The sequence below is a fragment of the Drosophila kikkawai genome, chromosome 3R (assembly GCF_030179895.1).
Source record: "Drosophila kikkawai strain 14028-0561.14 chromosome 3R, DkikHiC1v2, whole genome shotgun sequence".
NCBI classification, from domain to species: domain Eukaryota; kingdom Metazoa; phylum Arthropoda; class Insecta; order Diptera; family Drosophilidae; genus Drosophila; species Drosophila kikkawai.
Window position 1 is genome coordinate 26,045,335 of NC_091731.1, and position 20,688 is coordinate 26,066,022.

The following is a 20,688-nucleotide window of genomic DNA, read 5'->3' on the forward strand; positions in this document are numbered from 1 at the left end:
GCAGCCAGCGCCGACAGCAGCTGCAGCGTCGACTGCGACTGCAGCTGTGTGTGCATTTCTACACCCACTTGGAGCTGCCTACACAAATAAAAGGCAAAGCCACAACAAAACATGTAGGAACTTTAGGGGGTGAGTGTCCCGACTAACGGATACCAAGCCCTTTTTTTTTCTTAGATACAAATTAAAACTTTAACTGACATATTAAAGGAGATAAAAGGATGATTATATATATATAATATATATTATATTCAGGAAATGAAGTTTCCATAAGGTTCACAAATATTTTGTAATATTTATATAGAAAATTATACTAAATCAAAGTCTGAAATTCCAACAAGATTATGAAATCTGGGACGTATTAAGGGGCGACATACTAGTTAGGGGGAGGTTGGCAAGTCTTTCCAGGATATCTTCAATAAGTTATCCAGTTCTGGTACCATTATACCCAGGTTCTCTTTCTGCTACCGCGTACTATCATGGGCAGAGGCCGCCGCTGAAGCAGCGACATCGCTGTCGACGCTGGTTGGTGCTGCTGCTGCTGTGGCTGACTGCGAGTGTGTTTTCGTCTGTGCTTCTTTTCTGTTGTTGTTATCGTTGTCTTTGGGTTTGTTTTTGTTTTTGGTTTCGTCTCAGCTCGCGGTGTGTGTTGTTGTCGAACGGTCCGCAGTCGCTGCGCTTGGAGCAGGGCCGTCAGTACGCTGAAAACTTTGCCCAGGTTCGGTACGGAAATCGAAGTCGAGGAAAGACTGCGCGACGCCCACGGTGAAATTCGATGTTGTTACCAGTTGTAGTACTGCTATTGCTGCCGAAGTGGATTTTAGTGTTTTGTGTGCCATGACGATTCTGGCTGTCACTCGGTCTGGACGGCTTTAATTCATAACTCGCTGGCGCCGTCGACTCCATCGCGTTCGTGACTAGAGTCTTGCAGTGCAATCAATCAGTCAGCCAAGTCAGTTCGGTGGTCCATCGATCGATCGACCGATGATTGGCCGTTTTCAGTCGCGCAATTGTCTAATGTCAAAGCGCTAAGTGCTCCGGCCACATAAAGCCAGCCAGTTCCAAGGTTCCGCGGGCGCTCCAGTTACCCAATCGTCGTCTACTTCCCGCTCCGCTTCAGACTCTGGCTATTGTGTGTCTTCGCATCGGTGCCTGTACCTGTATCCGCATCGGTGTATCTGTGCCTGCATCTGTATCTGTTTCTGTTTGCTCTGGTCATGCTCCGCGGGCTGGCCATGAGAATTGCGTGTGCCCAGTGATCGCATAACAGCCATGTTCCTTAAGCCCAAAAGTTTCGAGCAGACGCTGCGCGGCGGCATCGTTCCGGCTGTGCCTGCTGCCCCGGGATCCGGGTTGAATCCCTCCTTCCACAAGGGTTGCACGGGCAAGGCGCACGCCTGCGGCACCAGCAAGTCCCAGAGGGTTGCGTCAGCAGCACCAGCAGGAGGATCTGGAACGGGCTCCAAGGCAGGCGGCCGACAGACGCCCAAGGCTCAGCGTAAGAACAGCATAAGCTCGGAGACGATCAGCGAGAGTGGCTCGGAGAACTCCACCAGCTGGCCCTCCTGCTCCTCGGCACCCGTTCCCACATCTGCTCCGCCACCGAAACCGCCTCGCCTGGCGGCCACTAAAGCTAAGGAAGCTGCCGCTGCCCTTGCAACATCTCCACCACAGGCTCCAGTTACACCAATCTTTGAGCGTTCCACGAAAAGATCGCTCAGCTTCCGGGGCAGCAACGGTGTCAAGCAAGCTGAGCCTAAGGTCTCCCCGGGCGCATCCTCTTCGATTCGTCCGCCGTGGAACAGTTCCGCCGTAGCTGCGTCCAAGTATGCCGCCGCTGCTGCCAGTGCCCCGCAGTCGCCCAATCCAAGTGCAAGGAGTTCGTTCCGCCGACGACGCGATGCCCAGAACATTGGCCTACAATGGCCGACCGTTTGGGCCAATTCCCTGGCCGCCAACTACAAAAACTACGATGCCATCGTCAAGCAAAAGGTGCGCATTAAGAACTACACTAAGCTGCAGGGATTATCATTGTTTTTGATACAAGAAGGGAGTTGATTGAAAGAGATTGGGATGTTCTCTAAAATATTAATTCATTCTTAGCCTTGTTTTCAGCCTTATTTTGGAAACTAAATCTGGTGGAAAACACTTTAGTTTTCTTAAGAAGAAACACAATTTATACAAGAACGGTTCCCATTCAGGTTGGCCAGTGCTTTAAGCGCGTTGATAGCCAACGAAAACTTTCTAGTACTTCGATGGGTGCAATAAAAAAACAAATGAATGGACAAACCCAAGCGGGGGGCGGCCGAAGAAAGATGGAAACGAACCGATCGATCGATAGATCGCCAGACCATGACCCAATGTACGATTTAGTTGTTAGACCTTTTATTATTATGCTCGGACGACGGTGCGTGGGCCGACGAATGCGAAGCTCATAATTTACGGCATGGTTCGTTCGGTCTACGTCGTCTTGTCGCTGCATTTATGGCGGTATGGCTTTATGGCTCAATACGCCTGCGAAGCCGCTGAGCGGAAGTGTTCATTTAGCTCCGAGTTAGCGACGCGGCGTGGCCGCCTCTTTAGAGTTCTGATGGAGTTGGGTTGCATAATGCAGTAAAAGATAGCTGAATATGAAATCCAGACGGTAGTAGAAGTAGCTTTTGGTAAGCTCCAATCTTATCCTATCCGCTATCCAACTTAATTAGTCAGGTCTTCTGATGCCTCGGCCTGTGCTGCCTCCACCTCTTCTGCGTCTAATTTGTGTGCTCATCATCATCAACAGCTGCGGGTTCGTTGACTTCGTCGCACAGTGGAGTGAGTGCAGGCATTGATTGACAGTGGACATGCGCTCGGGGAACTACTTTGTTTATCTTAATATTCCTCCAAACAAGTTCCACTCGATTGATGAGTGTGTTCGCTGGCTGTGAATAGACGACTCGGTGCCCCAGTTGGAAAATTTTTAAGCGGGTCCAACGCATCAAATGAATCTCGAATAACTAGACATAACTCAGTTGTTACAGTTAAGTGGAGTAATGACTTCGTTTAAACAATGAGTTTCAAGGGTGTCTGCCGTTTAAACTGTATTTATTTTACGAGTGTTTACCAGACTATGAGGAATGGTAAATATTTTCAATTATAGCGTCTGTAAAATGTGATTATATTTAAATGTAAAGAGGATTGGAATAATATTGTATATTAAGTATAAATCATTTAGGAAATTACCCTAAAATCTCATCTATTCATAAATCATATGGGCTAAACTAACGCCAGAACTCCACATCTTTCTTTCTGCCATTTAATTACAAATCTGTAAACAACCATTTCGAAACGACCCATAAAACTAAAGTGACTAAGAGCCTAATGAAAGACTACATTCGATTTCCTTCTATCCGATCCGCCGGCTCTCGCAATGTCTACAAAATTAATTAGTTCCCCTCGCACACTTTCCCCGAATCGCACTCCTAATTGAGGGCTATTGAACCTTGCACAATATTTTCATAATTCGGCAGAAGAACTAGCGAGGACGAGGAGGAAGAGGGAGATCTGGAGGCAGGCTACGAGCAGAAGGGAGGAGATCTCAGTGAGCTTGGGAGACTGCCGCTACGGCTAAATGCCATTTATAGCCACAAATGTGAACTGGCGACGACGCGACGTTGGTGGGTTGCATAATGGCGCATCCGCGTCGTCGTCGGTTTGGCTGTCTAGCCCAATAGCATTTGGCGCGTCTAGGCGGCTAATTAGGATTTAGAAACATCGTCAAATTTAGAAATGCACCCGAAATAAACCGAAACTCTGCCTGCTGCCTTCTGCCTGCGGTAGTGGAGTAGGGATAATAAATGGAATAAATGCGTGAAAATGTTTCCCGATCCACGCCGAGATCCGTAAATAAACTCGATGTGCACCCCACACCGCCTTCGCTGCGGCTGCTGCTGCTTCAGTTGAAGTTGCGCCGACAAAATGTTGACCCCAATTTAACTCAAATTTCGTGTTTTGTTTGTTTGTCTTCCATCTTTTTGCAGAGCCGCCACGAGAATGGCAATGGAGTGGCAGGAGGCGAATCAGGAGAAGGAGTGTCCCTAGAGCTGGAGGCGGATGTGGCGGATGCCAGTCAGCCGGAGCGTGTGTGGCTGGTGCATCGCGGTGGCTTCACTGCCGCCATACGTCTGCCGACGCCCTCGTCTGGGCGGGATGACGAACACAAGCTGAATCTGCGCCTCCTGCACAACGGGGAGCTGCTGACCGTCGACGAGGACGATGTGGAGAAACAGAACAGCCCCATCCTGGACCTAGCCGAGGACATTTGCGAGCTGAAGTATCTGAACGAGGCGTCGGTGCTCCACTGCCTGCGCCAGCGTTACGCCAGCAATCTAATCCACACCAAGGCGGGGCCCACGCTGCTCGTGGTCAATCCCATGGCACCGCTGTCCCTCTACTCCGAGAAGGTAACTGGTCTGGCAACCAGATCTGCATCTGAGCGCGTTATTTATCGGCTGCTGTCTCCCGTTCGTAGGTTGTCTCCATGTTCCGCGGCTGCAAGACGGAGGACATGCCGCCCCACGTCTACTCGCTGGCCCAGACCGCCTACAGGAGCTTGGTTGAGACGCGGCGCGACCAGAGCTTGATATTCATGGGCCGATCTGGTTCTGGCAAATCCACCAGCTTCAAGCATGCGCTCAACTACCTGGCGTTGGCAGCTGGTATGTCTAGCCGCATTCGACGTAGCAGCTCGTAGGAGCGCTGGAGCTGCTGCTGCAGTTGCATTTTCTGTTTACATTTTGTGTTTTCCTTTTGGCCGTAGGCTGCGGGCTGCTGGCCCAGTTTGCGCGGTGCCACACCAAAATGCAATCTGCGTTCGATTGTCTCATTTGCATTGTTGGCCAAGAAATGCAGCTGCAATTAGTCAAGCCCCCAATTCGGTTTCATTGTTAGATTTATGGCCCAGAAAGGGGAACTGACGGTATCAGGGAAAATGTAAATTGCCCAGATAAATATTATTGATATTCAACTCGATTACCCAACACATATTGCCGATGAAAATTAGGCACCATCATATATTTAAATCAGAAAATTATAAATTAAATAAAAAAGCTATGAGTAACCAAAATAAGTTGACAGTTTTAAAGGCAGATTATCAGCCTAGAAATAAGGTGCATAATATATTATACAAAAGATGTAGGAATGTATATTGAGAAGAAAAGTCCGGCATAAAAAAATAAATAGTATTGAAGTTACAGCACCTTAAAAAAAGTACCCAAAACTGTATTTTCTGCACTTTTAAGTTAAAATATTTTGAAAACCTGAAGAATAGGAATTTTTCTGAGTTCGGATTTGAGTTCAGCGGTTTTTGATTCTATAAAAATATACACATATCAAACAGAATACCTATTTAAAGCTCATGTTTCTCAACGCTAAGATATCAATTTATAAATGCAGTATCAATATAAAAATATTGTCTGCCACCTTTTATATGTCAACCTCTGAATTAAAAAATTCCTCCAGGCTTCAACAAAAGAAATTTAAATTAATATGCCATTTAATTTTACCAACAGATGTTTCACAAAAGACAATCGAACTAAAAAGAAATCAAAACAACCCTTATTCAATTTATATGATATGTTTTTAGGTGCCTACAACAACTTTATTAACGCCGAGAAGGTCAATGCCCTGTGCACCATTCTGGAGGCCTTTGGAAATACGAGAACTTGCCTCAACTCGAACGCTACCCGAATGACGCAGCTGTTGAGTCTTGACTTTGACCAGACTGGACAGATTGCATCCGCCTCGCTGCAGGTTAGTCAGAATCCAATTCCAGGCTTAGAATGCTGCTAATACTTTGGGATTTTAAGGTTCTGCTCCCAGAGCGACAGCGAGCCGGTCGACGCTTGGCCCACGAGCACAGCTTCCACATTATGACGCGCCTGCTGGCTGGCGCCGCTGGATTGCTGCAAAAAGAGCTGCACCTGGAGAACATCTCCTCGGAGGACAGCCATCCGTTCATATCGCTCTCCCAGAAGTTGGAAGATCGCCACCGAGCTGCTAACGATTTTATGCGCACAGTTCAGGCCTTCGAAACGCTCAACATTGATGCGAAGGCTGTGCGCGGAATCTGGAGCATTCTGGCGGCCATTTATCATCTGGGCATTGCGGGTGTGACCAAACTAGGCACTGGATCCACAGCCCGCACCCAATTTGCAAATCCCACGGCCGCCCGCAAGGCGGCGGGTCTTTTGGGCGTTAACCTGGAGGATCTGTCATCGGCTGCCTTTGGATTGACACAGCCGAATGCGCCCAATGGCGGCCTAAGTCCATCGAAGTCGCCCACTTCGGACACTGGCCACGAGTGGGCCTGGGAGTGCTTGGAGGCGTTGGTCATTGGACTCTATTCGGAGGCACTGGCTGCAGTGGTGGCTTTGGTCAATCGACAGATCTGCACCTCGGCCCACACCATAGCCTCGATTATGCTAATCGATACGCCCGGCTTTCAGAACCCGGCCAGCTGTGGCCAGCAGGTGGGCGCCACGCTGGCTGACTTGCGTCACAACTACCTGCAGGAGCGCCTGCAGATGCTCTTCCATCACACCACGCTTGTGGCCCCGCGCGACCGTTACGCTCAGGAGCTGGTTGAGATTGAGATGGACCAGGCCTCAGAGTGTCACCCGGGACCGCTGATCTCGCTGATCGACAAGGCACCCCAAAACCACGTGGTCCGCTCTTCGCAGCGAGATTTACGGGAACACGATCGTCGCGGAATGCTTTGGTGGGTTAAAATTCATCATCGGAAAGGAAGTCTTATTAAATTTCCGATTTTTTTCAGGCTGCTCGACGAAGAAGCTATCTATCCGCACTCCAACGACGACACATTCCTCGAGCGTTTGTTCTCGCACTACGGTGACCGGGAGCATCACACGCTTCTGCGCAAATGCGCCGGTCCTCGCCAGTTTGTGCTCCACCACCTGCAGGGCACCAATCCCGTTCTGTACGCCGTCGATGGCTGGGTGCGCAACAGTCGTGAGCATCCCGGCATTCGTAATGCTGTGTCACTGCTGCAGGACAGCAGTCGGGAGGAGATCAATCGTTTATACATTGGCTCACTTACCCGTGGATCGGGGGCAATGGTATTTTGCGGCTCCTTTGCCGGCTTGGAGGGCACTCAGTCTCTGCGTCGCGTGTCCAGTATACGACGATCCTTCACCACGGCTGGAGTGAAACGCAACTCCATTATGCTGCAGGTGAAGTTCACAGTGGACGGCATCATTGATACGCTGCGCCGCACCGGCACTCACTTTGTCCACTGCTATCTGCTGCAACACAATGCCGGCAAGCACACCAAGTTCACGGCGAATGGGTCTCCAAGTTCAGGAGTGGGCCAGGCGACCAGTGAGGAGGAAATGGTCAATGTGCCACTGTTAAGGAGTCAGGTGAGAGCTCATAGCATAACAAATTGCTTAAGAATGTATTTAAAATCAATTGTATCAATGTATTAAATTATTTCATTATTTTTTACCTATCAGCTACGTGGTTCGCAAGTTTTGGAGGCGGCTCGTCTGCATCGGCTTGGTTTTCCCGAATCTGTGCCATTATTGGAGTTTGTCCGCCGCTTTGGCCTGTTGGCAGGCGATTTGGCCAGCAACAAGGATGTGAGCGTGGAACAGATATTGGCTGTTAATGAGCTGGATGTGGCTACCTATCGCATTGGGCCTAGCCAGGTGAGTTCAGAATGGTTGATTAGTATGCCCTTATAGCTAAGAATAAAACGAGTTACCTTTGAGTACCTTGGAGTTACCTTTGAGTAATTTGTTCCCCATATATTATTTCCTAAAGAAATCATGCAAATTATTTAATCACCTTAAGATAGGGATGCTTATACATACATATATTGAGGAAAAAAGTTCGATCGGTAAAAATTATAATTATCCTTCAATCAATCGATATCAAAAATATCGTTTAATTGTATGCATACAATTTTTAATATAAATAAATATGTATATTTTCCTTCACTGCTTTGTTTTTTTTTAATGTTTCTAAAGATTCTTCTTGTTTATTGGTTTAATCCCAGTCTTGTTAACTAATTTACTTTCATAAAATACGTAAATTATTTAATAAGATGCAAGTGCCAGAGATTCCATTGGTGTATGTTGTTACCTATTTTTTTAATGCATTCTAATAGAATAGGCAGCGACAGGTTTTCAGCAAAATATTTGTTAATATTTAATTTTGCAATTACCACAGTCGTTGAACCAGTTTTATTGGCAACGCCTCTGTTGTTTGTCCCACCATCAAGTTGTTATTTTTTTACTCTCACGTTCCTATAAGATTAATCGCTACTTTTTGAAGGCAACTCCCAACTAATTGGTTTTACTCACGCGTAATTAGTCGGTTAAACCGCCGATGCGTTGACATTGACATTAGCACGTTCAATAGTTACTGTGCCAAGAAGGGCAACCTAATCAAAAGCTGAAATTGATCAAGGAACGGATTGGGCTTGGGGAATGCTCTAGTTTATTTTTTTTTTGGGCTAAATATGTGATTTTTGTAATGGTAACACAGGTGGTAAAGTCTTGATCAGTTAAGGCTTAACTTTTCTTCAGAAACTAGCAAGAAATTCGATTTTCAATTGAAATATAGTATGTTATTTTTACGAAATCACTTTGCTTTATTCGCATTCTTTGGGCTAATGGCTATGTCTTAAAATGTAGATAAATCACTTTTTGGTCGCTCGCAACTCGCATTACTTGCTCGTGCCGTTTACCCTAGTCGTCGGCGTCGCTTCGCCGTCTCCCTAATGGTGGACGGTATCGGTCGCCGGATGTAGACCAGGCCATCGCCGGTGCCGTACGGAGATCGCTGTCGTGTGCTCAGATAGAAGATACCTCGCTTTGGCACCGCCGGCTCACCGCCCATGAACTCGTCGCCGGTGCATATCTGGCTGCCACCGCCGTTGTTGCAGCTGCAGGTGGCCGAGCGCAGCGCCTGCGCCGAGCTGCAGCGCACGGCGGCAAACGACTTGGGCCGACGCACTGACTCCGCGAAGTAGAACACGGCTGCATAGTGGTCGCACACAAAGTCAAATTCCGTGGCCGTGGCGTTCGGACAGTGCGGTTGTCCCAGGCCCCAGTTGACAAAGAAGGAGGCCTGGCTAAGCTTGGTGCTGGGATTACCCAAGAGCGTCAAATCCGTATGGATAGACTCCACATAAAGTGCGTCGTCGTTGGTTAGTCGGTCCTCGGGTCCCAGGCTTAGTTGGGTGAGTCCAGCGGGATCTAGGGCGAAGATGGCGCCCAAGCGGAAGGGCTTCATCATCTTCCCAGTCAGCCCGGAGATGTGACTGCCGGCGCTGTGGCCCACCAAATAGATTTGCTCGTAGGGAATTCCTGTGTTGTCGTGAAGAAACCTCAGCAACTTGGCCACGTTGCCGGCTATCGATGCCAGTTGCTTGGAAACGCGTCCATAGTTAATGTCCATCGCCTGACGACTCCAGTCCAGGATGATGACATTGTAATTGCCGCGGGATAAGTAGGCATCCTTGAGGACGGCATTCGAGCAGGTTGTGCTCATGCCTGCCCAGCCATGGATGAGGACCCTGAGAAAGTATGGATTGTATACAAAATTAGGATCTTGTAAAAAAAAATATATATTTAGGAAAACTTAACCAAAGTGTTTATGTATCTCTTATATGTCTTTGCTGAGAAAAAGTATAAATAAATAAGATATTTTATTGCTACATGCATTTGCTTTGCCTTTTGTACCTATAGCTCAATTAATATTATTTTCAAGCCGGGATTTAATTAAATTATTTTATTACTATAAATCCAATGTGCTCATTTAATTGTATTATTAATCCAGGAAATAAAATATACTTGTTTTCCTGATGTAGTATGTAAATATGTATATAACTGGAAGTTGGATAATTAGCAATAATCGAGTAATCAATTAATTTGTTGAGTCTATACATCAACTGGATGATGCTTGATCCCTGACATGCTAATACTTATATTACGTAATTAAATAAATATTTATTTAATGGGACTATCAGTTAATTGCCATGACTGTTTTATTTAACATATATTTCCACTTCTCCTGTAAAGCCATCCAAAACATTCGTATAACATAGTTTACTAGTTGCATATAAAACAAATCATGTTTTCTACCTAAAGCCTTAACTTTTTTTTACACAAACTATAAATCTCTCTTAAATCTTAACAATAATTGGCGTTAATATCCTTACCTCACTGGCCATTTGGGATTAAAGTGCGAGTTCTTCAGCATGCTGACATCTCCTGGTCGCAGAAACTGACGCTCTTCCGGATTGAGAGGCGTGTAGAGGTCATAGTGCAGCAATTTCGATTGTGGGAGGTTGGGTCTCGTATGCAGGATGATGCGCAGCTCCGTGGAGAACATGCTCTCGATCACATTCGATGTAGTAAGCTGGCACTTACCAGGTGCATAGGCGAAGTACTGGCCAGAGACGAGCACTGGAAGTTGAAGAGCAGAAGGAGTGACACTTGCAGATAAAAGATTTATATCGGGATCGGGATCAGAACTCACTTCCCGCTGCGCCTAGCAGCAGCATCAGGCATAGCCAGCCGCGTAATATATGCATTCCCGCTAACGATCCCATAAAACTCTGGAGCCAAAGCCAAAAACCCGATGACAATTCGCGACAAGGCGTCAATTAAAATCCACTTAAGTGCGATTTAAGGTGTTCTGTTGTTTTTCGATTCTCTGTCTCAATTCACGATCCAAATTTTATCACTGGCGCGCGTTTGCACGTTTGTGCCGTTCACTAAAAGAACGCGAAATTTCTGAGCGGAGCAGAGCTGAGCTGGGACGGACACCTCCGAATCGTTACAAGCTCCAAGCCGAAGTATTGCAAGATTCTAGACGGAGGCTTGTTTAAATAAAGCGCGCTGCGTTCTGTCTCTGCCGCCGGCGAGCGGCAAGGGCGTCCTCCAGCAGTAACGGCAGCCAAGCTACAGCGCCAGCGCCAGCAGAGCGGTCACTGTCATGATGAATGACCATTAACTGGTTGGAGCGGCCAGCACAGCGGCCAAGTGGCCACTGCAGTCAACAACTTGCGGCAACTGCAGTGGCAGAAAGCCGAACTAAGTGTCGGCAAACACTCCACGGGGTTGTAAACAAAAGGGAAGCTCCCTCTAGAATCTCTGCCGATTTCAGCCGATCAATCCAGCCAGTCGTCAAGCGATCGGCGGGTCAATAGGCTTTCACTGGGACGGCTTAAGTTATTCATTTATTCATGGTTTATAGATAGTCTTTTGTATATAGTCAAGTTATATATAAATAATAATGGACACGCATATCTTTGGCTGATTTACAGTTTCGGGTCACCATCTGGCCGAAGCTTGAGTTGGTTGATCAGTCCGTCGCTGCTTTCTTATATAAGTTTGCCTGCGGTATCATTAATATTAATTGGAAGATTATCGAGCGTTGAGTCAATCAAGTGAGCTGTCACTCCAAAGGGATTGCCACTGCGACTTGATGTATTAGATAAATTTAATTAAATAATTGCACGGAATCGGAGCAAGACGATGTATTAGATAAATGTAATAAAATAATTGCACGGAATCGGAGCAAGTATTACCAAAATGATCGGCAATTATATGTGAATAATATATCTAATTCGCAATGAGTGTTTCTTGTTTGATCAAGCACTTATATTTGTGGCACCTAGCCGGTTCAAATTCCAAATTCCAATTAGTTGGTTTGATAAACTAGGTCTGTAAACAGAAAGTTTCGAGTCGTTGATCTCCGCTTAGAATTAGGCACTTGTCCACTTCCCACCTGAGCCCCAAGAGGTACACTGACTGGGTTAAAAGATCCCCAACTGGGTTAGGGTTCAGTTCAGAGATTTCGGCTGTTTTCAAAAGCATTTAGCAGGTATTTGGTTGAGCTTTGTGGCTTAAATGCCTGCTTCTTCTCTGTTTTTTTTTTTTGCTTGAGCCCCATTCATGCTCATGTTAACATGTAGATATGTAGATATTTTTTTCGAGATCGTTAAACCCGGGCGAGTGCCTCGCGACGACTTGTTACAAAAAGTTTATTGACAGGATTTACGTTTTAAGGCAAATACATAATACGTACTTATTGTTATTATGATTATCTCAAACGCAACGAAACGAAACGAGACGCAGCCGAAACCCGTCGTCGCCATTGTTCCGTGTATTTGTCCAAACAATTTGCTGTTACTTTCAATCTAATCGAGAAATTACCTTGGAATTCGTCGGCTGTCATTCGCCGTCGTTTGCCAGGTATATTGAAACGTTTTTGCTGGCCGCAGCCTCAAGTAATTGCTTTTGGCATGCGACGAACAATCGCCGGCTCGTCAGGATACTTTCATTCATTGGCTGGGGCTTACCCTGCAATTATTATATTAAATGGCCACCTCTCAATCATCGCGAGATCCCTTTCTAGATGAGTCCACAGCAACGCTCACCTTAGGAGGAAGCCCCCAAACTGGTTACTCACCGCAAGTTTTTTGAGCCTAAACAAAGTAAGCATGACTTAACGAATTGATAGATCGATTTCATTTGTCTTCGGAGTCTTTCACCAAAATGCCCAATAGTTCTTTCTTCAGCCTCTAATCGAATAAGAATATATTAAAGCTTTGGCTTAATTTATGCTGTAAATTAAGACTAATTCACATTGATGCTGAGAATTTACTTCCCTGCGAAATCGTAAAGCTCAGAACGGGAAATTCACGTATTTTTTATTTTTGTTTTTTATAGAACGATTTCGTAAGTGAGACATTTTTAGCAAAATCTTACACCTGGCGAATTTTTCGTGGGCATGTGCTAAAAGGAAAACCTAATGAATAAAAATTATTTGTGTGCATTTCTGTTCACTTTATCTTTTGTCGTGTAAGTCGTGAGGAATTTTAAGCTTTTTCTTTTAAAAGTGTAATTAATTTTACTTTTAATAAATAAGGTAAAACATTAAACTGTAGCTAATATTTTAGGAAATCGTATTTCTTTATAAGATTTCCAAAAGTATGCAATACAATTTGAACTGAAATGTATTGTTAATTTGCTTAATTAATTCATAACTTCTTTATTGGTGTTTTATACGAATAATAAAACCATAAAATAAATTATTATTCTTAATCGTTCTCTCCAAAAAATACGTAAAAATATAATAACTATAGGGTGTTGATCCCAAAATTTATAAAATACAAAATTTGACAAACAATTAGTAAATTAGAATAAATTAAAAATATTGGTGATTCATGATTTAAAGATTTCATATTTCGAATTAATTTAGGTTATCTTTTAATAGCAGCTTCAGGATTCATTTCTTAATTAATGCAGTTTCATTCGAAATTGTTACAGTCAGAATCATAGCATTAAATAACCATTCCGAATTCAGAAAATTCACCAAAGACCTATGCCCGATGAACAGGCTCTAGAGCATTGGACGCGGGTGTGGTCGGGACCCATGGGAAGATATCTGTTACATGCAGCTTCCCTGGCTTCTCCGCTTGGCTGGTCGCCTGGGCTTCTTATTTCCTGTTCTCATCGCTGCAACTGTAAATCGAACTGCGCTTCTGGGCACTGGCTTGCCCAGGGGCTCGGTGGTCAGTGGTCGGTGGACGGTGAAGTGATCGTAATAAAGCCACTACTTGACGTCACTGGCAGCCAGTCCAGTTTGCTCGTCTTCTACCCACTGCGGCTCTTCCTCCGCTCTGTATCTGCGATGACGCTGACTGCTTTCACGGTCAAGTTCATCTCGCCATTGTTGCTGGCTGCCTGGCTCGGGTGTAGAATTCCCCCGATGTAATCTCTGGCGAAGAAGACGGACGGCGTCTTCTCTGCGCAGCTCAGTTGGATTTCGCGAGCTCTCGACGAGATGTGGTCGGATAAAAGCTCCGTCTGTCTGCCATGGGGCAACGGCAACGCCAGTGCCAGTGCTATCCGATCATCCCGCGACAGTGATCAGCTCCTGAGCCTATTTAGGCTGCTCTATGGTGGCGGTGGTGCGGGGCCCGAGGAGCTTCCAATCCTGGGACTACTGGCCGTCGCTAGTGCTGGCTGTGCCATTGTCGGGCTCTGGCTTGTACGTACGGGAAAGTGTCCAAATCCGAAACCAATACCGATTCCCTCCCGATTATGATTACGAACACACGCACAGCCAACGCTGTCGACTTTCACCAAAAAAACCAAGAAAAAAGGCAGAAAAAAAACTAAAAACAGCGAGCAAAACAAAAATCCAAAATGACGTTGCAACCTGCATTCGCCTCGCACAGAAACCACATTTGACCAGTGCACATTAAAGTTTTTTTCCTCCGACCAAAGTGAAACTTCCAGCGTTCGCTTTCATTAGAAATGCCAGGGGGAGTGGCACGCACGCCTCGGTGGCTGATGGTTGTCTGGTTTCCGAGTGTGTGTCTGTGATTACATAAGCCCCTCCAAGGCGGGTTCTGTCAACGCCATCGGAGGGGCAGAGGGTGAAACTACCTCCCAAATCAACTCCAAATTAGCTCTCCCGAGATCGAGTCGAATGTGGAAACAAAGGCCCGCTATCGAGACACGAAAACTTCATTAACGCCTCCCCATGGATGGGGGCGCGGCTGGCGTCTTTAGCAGCTTTAATCTCCAAGCCCACGGGACGAGCCCTGCATATGTAAACTAGTTTTTAATTATGAAACAATAACCAGGAAGCTGCGTGAGATGCGTTTCGCCGGGCTCTGTAATCTCATCTTCGACTTCTTGGCCGGACTTGTTTTCATCAGTTTTCGGTTTTCTTGTAATTGCCTCAATTTGTGGCCACGAAGGGTACAGCAACCGGGAAGCCCCAATGACATCGTTACAGCGGATTCTCTGTCACGAGCTGGATAATAATGGTTAATCTACAAGGATTTCCTGATCTTAAAATGCGGCATAATGTATAATTGTCTCGGAAAATTGCATAGTTTTTATAGATTTTATTAAGGTTGCGGGGCGATGGCCTGATTAATTTCAGATAACTGTTTTTTCAAGTCACGTGCAGATTAACTGCCTAGCTTTATATCTTTCTATTCGAACTTGGTTATGTTTAGTGTAATCAATATTTATTTTTTGTATTTTACTGACCATAACATTGTTTACCGAACCCATGTCCCTAGAACACGCTCTGGTTAACGACCTTTCAACCGTGTTGCAACCTCTAAAGTCTAGACCACAGTGCTTACACTCGCGGCCTATACCAATATTTGTTTGTCCCCAATGAACATGGCACTTTTGCCATGCCCATCCGTGGCTACATCTCTTTGAATCTTTTGTGCGGCAGCCAGGGCGAGTCCAATTGCTGGCAATGAAAAGGCAAAATGGAAACACAACAAATAGCCAGTGCAGTTCCAGACCTAGCCTATTGCCTCACTTGTTTCGCTTGTGATTGCCTTGACTGCGACGATGATGATGATGAGGATGACGATGAGGCGATGATTATGCTGGGTAACTGCAGGTCGAGCATGTGTGGCCAATGGTTGGTGGCTGGTAATTAGCATCGTCGCTCCAACTTGAGGATCGGCGGCGGCTGGTGCATTCACTCGGTGCCCCTTTCCCTCGGCCAATTACCAGCGACCGCGACCTCAGCCAAGTCTGTTTTGTGTGGTGTTGTGCTGCGTTGGGTTATGCTGTGCTTATGTGCCAGCCGTTTCTCGATAAGCCACTTTCGAATGCAGAGCCAGCATTTGGCTCGGACTCGGACTCCGTTGCTTTGGCCAGCTAGCAAGTTCAGTTCAGTTGCGTTGCCGAGCCCGAAGAGAAAACACCATACCACATCCACACAAGAGTCGCCGTCGCCGCCGCCCGAGCCGAGCCGTGAAAGTGCTGGACAGTAGACAGTGGACAGTGGACATTGAAAAGGAAACTGCAATTTATTGCGAAATTATATGCACTTTTACTCGCCGTACCGCCGCCAGTCGCTGGTCAATTGCTTTACATAATCCCAGGGCAATGTACAAGCACACGGTCAAGTCCAAATTGGCCCAGGTGCGCAGCAGTCCTTCGCCTGCTGCAGCCGCCACGCCCACACACGCCCCAAACAAGCATGGCTTGGGAGCGGGCAAGAAGTTCTTTTCGCATATTCGCCACAAGATCGAGGATAATCTGACGCCCAAGTTGAGTGGAAAGCTGTATTACAAGGGCAGTAAGCACACCAGATCCATGAGTGCCCTGTGCACGGTGGACGGAGGCTGCGTGGGCGGCAAGTACACGCCCAAGGGAGTGCCTGTAATTCCTGTTGCGCCCCTCCAGAACCAGCAGATGACCGGCAGCGTGTGCAGCTACGTGGACAGCGACGAGGAGAGCCACTTGAGTCTGAGCCTCAGCCTGGCCCAGCAGTCGCTGGAGGACGAGATATTCGCGGAGCTGGAAAAGGTGGCCCACGACGAGAGCAAGCTGAACGAGGTGCTGCAAAGCTTCGATCATATACTCAACGAGTACCCTCCGCTGAAGAGGATTCCGTCAGAAGAGCTGCCCGCTCCGCCAGCAGAGTTTTCCGATCGCCAGCCGATGATGTTGGCCAAGTCACACAGCACCCTGAGCATAGGCAGGACCAGGATGCAGCTGTATCAGTCGCCGGAAATGGCCGGGTCTATCCTGTTGCTGCGAGGTGCAGGAGGTGACTCGCGGTACAATTCCTTGAGCGACCTAAGTGGCAGCAGGATTCCCGTACGAAAGCAGTCGAGTCTCCGTAAGCGAAGCGAGAGCTTCTGCCTGGAGCAACCTGTGGCCTTGAGACCGACCAGTAAGCAGCGCACCCGCTCTATGTTGACCCTTAATACAGCAGCTCGTCCACCTCCGAGAGCTTCAGCTCCAGCTCCAGCCCAAGCAGCCATGCCGAAGCGGGCCAACTCCAGTTTGGAGCAGCGCCACATAACCGCCAGACCAGCAGCCAGGAGAGCCAACTCCACCCTGAAGTCAGGAGGAGGAGCCTTAAAATCGAACTCCCCCAATGCGAACAGCGATGAGCTGCTGGTCAAGTGCCTGGCCAAGGGTCAGGAGATCCTGCGACAGGTAGAGAACATGAGCTCAAAGCCCAAGAGAACCGGCAGTCGGGGCGTCACCAAGGAGCACTCGCAACTGGTGAGGAACAAGAAGAAGCTGCAAAAGCTGCACTACGCCAACGAGGAAAAGGTGGGCAGACCCAAGCTGGAGTCCTGCAAGATCATACCGCCGAAACTGGGAGAGACATCTGACAAAAACCAGGAGCTACTCGTCAAGGTGGTGCAGGAAGTGAAGTCGGTAACACAGCCACCCCTCAAGAAACCGACCAAGGAAATCAGGGCGGAGCAAGAAGAGGACTCGGATGACTCAGGACACATTAGCAACACGCAGCTCTCCACGTCCACCTCCTCCACCAGCAACTCCACTGGAAGCCTCTGCGAATCTGAGGGAGACGAGGCAGAGGAGCAGGTGCCGCCGGGAACCAAGAACTGCTCCAAGTCCAACAAGATCGCCGAACTGCTACAAAAGTTTGAGGCTGCTGCCGCGGCCGGAAAGCAGAGTGCAGCCAACGCACCACACAGCCATTGCCCACCGGTGGTGGCCAGCAAGGTGGTGGCCCAAGTACAAGCGGTGCGCTGCATCCAGACTCAGGTGGAGATTTACCCCACCTACACGAAAGAGGTAACTATGCAGCTGCATTGACCAGGCAGCGGCAGAGCCGGACCCGCTTCCGATCCTCCCCAGCCTCTCCAATCTTAACTCTCAGCTGCATCCACCACTGGTTTGCCTCTATCTATATCTAACTTATCTAACGTTTGCTGTAAATGGAATAAATATTTATTGTACAAAACCACTTGCTATGGGTTTATCTTTCCTCCTCTCCTCCGGCTGGCACTATCCCTTTCCTCAACCTACCGCTTTAGTTGTATTTTCCCCGATCTTGATATAGCTGAAGCCCTAACTTCTGGTTTTCTAGAGCATGTTCACCCAAGGGGGAAGACTTCTTTGTCAATCTTATGTAGACAATAGTTTTATAAGCTTTTGGGTTGATTAACCTTGAATTATTATATTATTGATTTTTTATTGTATTAATTATTTACTTAATTACAAAACGTACATTTTTCCGCATAAATAATTGTAATATTGTCTGCCTATATTGCGGATTAAGCCGCGAATATGTCGAAGATCAGGTAGTTTAAAAGTCCAATGGTCAGTGAATTATAGCCCCACGTGTTATATATATCTATTTATATTATTAAACCGATTTCATTATAATAAAGTAACTAATTTATTATCTTGAAAATACCCTTAACAAAGAGAGATAGAGGTTTATATTATCTATTTAGTATGCTAAGTTTATGAATGACAAGTAATTAAAATAATAAACCCCTGGCAGCAACCTGTAACCTTATTTATCCATTTGCAAATCCCTCTCTTATTGCTATATTTATTTACGGTTTATGTATATAGCATCTATAACTTATAATTTACTTTGGAAATGTGAGATTTCCTTTTGCATTTTTTTATTCGCTGGTCACCCTTTTCTAAAAATGTCTGTTTATAAAGTTCAATGAGTACTCGCGCTTTCTCCAAGTCTTACGCTTTTCAACATATAGTTTTTATTTGTTTTAGTAGATAGTTTAGACACACAGCTTCTTTTGCTTCCGAGACGCACTTCAGTTGGCGATATTTTGATACCTACCACACCCTGTATCATCCCAGTGGCCACATCCGAGAGTCCGTGCATCCAGCCGCCAGTTTACGATGACTGAGCCACACACACTCGATGCGACGCTTCGGTTTGCCATTTCACATTGGTTTACTTTCATTTTTGTCTACGTGCCGGGCATAATTAAAATTTCGAGAAAATAGTTTCTCGACTTAGTCGCGAATTCGGCGTTGACAGAGAGAAAGAGTAACAGAGAGGCAAATAGGAGCCACACCTCAAAGGTGCGCCGGGCCAGCAGCTAATTTGTATGGGAACCCGGTGGCCCTAAGTATGCTAAACACCTTTGCCACAGATACTCACTCGACTATGTGCATTTCCACCTGCATGAACCGCCATTAGGAGGGCACCATTCCACTCGACACCCGCTGTGGCCTGGCTTTATGGCAATATCTTGTTTACAATTTTGTTTTCATTGCCCTCTTCCCACTTTCACACCTGTAAGAGTTTTGGCATCTTTTTTTGCGCACAGGTGTTCGAAATTCGAATCGCCATAGCTCATGCTCTGGATGTTTCTTCCGCTGCCGTTGCATTAATCTCAGTCTTAATTTGCAAGTCAGACCCACCTTGACCTTCACTTCCTTGAATTGAATTGATTTTGTTTTCGTTTTTGTTTATTTCTGAGATTGTGCTTCGCTCTTAGGGTTGATTGTGCACCTGACACCTGAATAGGGATGTACATAATTCAACGAAAAATGAAATTATATAATATACTAACTTACTTATCCTTAAATCTTGCCTGCTCTTTTTAGATCCTTTTCCGCTCTGGAGTTCTTAGTGAACTGGAAGCCAAGCGCGATGTCCTGCTTTCAGATCGCATCATTCAGCTGCAAGCCTTCTGTCGCGGCTATTTGGCTCGCAAAAAGATGTCCCAGCGACGTGTTCAGGTAATTAATCCCTAGACCATCCCCTCTATATTCATCCTCCTAAATAATTTCTATGATAAACCCCCCAGGAATTGGCTGTGCGCTGCATCCAACGCAATGTTAAGGCCTTCCTAGCCGTGCGCGACTGGCCCTGGTGGCGTCTTCTGGTCCGGGTAACGCCCCTACTCAATGTCCACCGCACTGAAGAGCAGCTGAAGACAGCCAACGAGGAGCTGTTAATGCTACGGGCCAAGCTGGAGAAGATCGAGTGCGATCGCAGTGAGGTCAAGGCGGAGAACCAGAAGCTGGAAGCCAAGGTGAGTCAACTTTTCATCTGATGGACCGCTGTCTGGTCTGGCGTGGTCTGCAATTAAAATTGCGCCACTTGACACGAAATGTCATCTGCGTGATCTTGTTTGGCGTTGGCAGCGCTCAGATATCTGGGGCGCCAAAAGATTTAACCATTGCGGGTACAGAAACAAAATGCCTCATATATTTAGATTGTATTTGCAGTGGCAATTGCTACATCTAGAGAAACCATTTCTGCTTGATATCAAGGAATCAGAATAGATACTATGGCAAGAAGAATAGGTATTATAATTTGGTGTTTGCATAAAGAAGCATTAGTTAAACTCTAGCTAGTTACAGAGTTTATATTTTATGGCGTTTGATTTATATATTATTTTCAAATCCAGAGATACTCTCAAAACCAAATACAACCTAAATATCTTTACTTAATAAACGATAATAAGTTGAATCTCTTAATAAGTTTAAAGATCGTTTACAATTCCCCCGGCAAGCTGTACGAAAGATGCACAATTCGCTGGTGGATTTCCATTCCCCCTTCATTTGTATTATTTGGTTTTTGAAGTGGGCCAAAAATAGCACTTTGGGCATTGAACACCAACTGACTCTGACTCTGAGAGTGTGTATATAGTATGTGTGCGTTCTGGTGGAGATGGATGGGATGCGATGTGGATACTGCGTTCGGCAGTGTTTCGCACATATCGCTCGCCAGAACAGCCAGATGTATTTTTAAATGCTCTAAAAGATCATTAATAATACTTTGTCGCGCTACAGTTGAGTTGCAGCTGGGACGGGATATGCGATAGAATCTGCGACTGCCCTCAGCCTCAGTTCGATTTACATAATTCCCTAG

General features: G+C 46.3%; 3 protein-coding genes across 7 annotated transcripts in view; 2 read left to right on the forward strand and 1 right to left on the reverse strand.

The window, feature by feature from the left end:
• Mhcl (Myosin heavy chain-like) overlaps window positions 1-20,688 on the forward strand; it is a 32,886-nt gene that overhangs the window by 3,738 nt on the left and 8,460 nt on the right. For 2 of the 5 annotated variants that reach the window (XM_017175976.3, XM_070287433.1), the window contains exons 5-12: window positions 4,017-4,439; window positions 4,508-4,694; window positions 5,621-5,787; window positions 5,844-6,754; window positions 6,812-7,415; window positions 7,509-7,703; window positions 19,416-19,550; window positions 19,619-19,846. In XM_017175976.3, the coding sequence (XP_017031465.1) occupies window positions 4,017-4,439; window positions 4,508-4,694; window positions 5,621-5,787; window positions 5,844-6,754; window positions 6,812-7,415; window positions 7,509-7,703; window positions 19,416-19,550; window positions 19,619-19,846 (2,850 nt within the window). Of the gene's footprint in view, window positions 1-1,245; window positions 1,990-4,016; window positions 4,440-4,507; window positions 4,695-5,620; window positions 5,788-5,843; window positions 6,755-6,811; window positions 7,416-7,508; window positions 7,704-13,423; window positions 14,065-19,415; window positions 19,551-19,618; window positions 19,847-20,688 lie in introns of those variants that run through there. The other 3 variants (XM_017175978.3, XM_017175980.3, XM_017175985.3) reach the window with 3 other exon arrangements.
• sxe2 (sex-specific enzyme 2) lies at window positions 8,627-10,870 on the reverse strand. Its single transcript, XM_017175987.2, has 3 exons — window positions 10,543-10,870; window positions 10,223-10,469; window positions 8,627-9,577 (listed from the first exon to the last, which is right to left on the reverse strand). Exons 1-3 carry the CDS (start codon window positions 10,613-10,615, stop codon window positions 8,743-8,745), a joined length of 1,155 nt encoding a protein of 384 aa, XP_017031476.1. The 5' UTR covers window positions 10,616-10,870; the 3' UTR covers window positions 8,627-8,742.
• On the forward strand, window positions 15,696-17,766 carry LOC138928832 (uncharacterized). Its single transcript, XM_070286956.1, has one exon. The coding sequence runs from the start codon at window positions 15,945-15,947 to the stop codon at window positions 17,637-17,639; it is 1,695 nt and encodes a 564-aa protein (XP_070143057.1). The 5' UTR covers window positions 15,696-15,944; the 3' UTR covers window positions 17,640-17,766.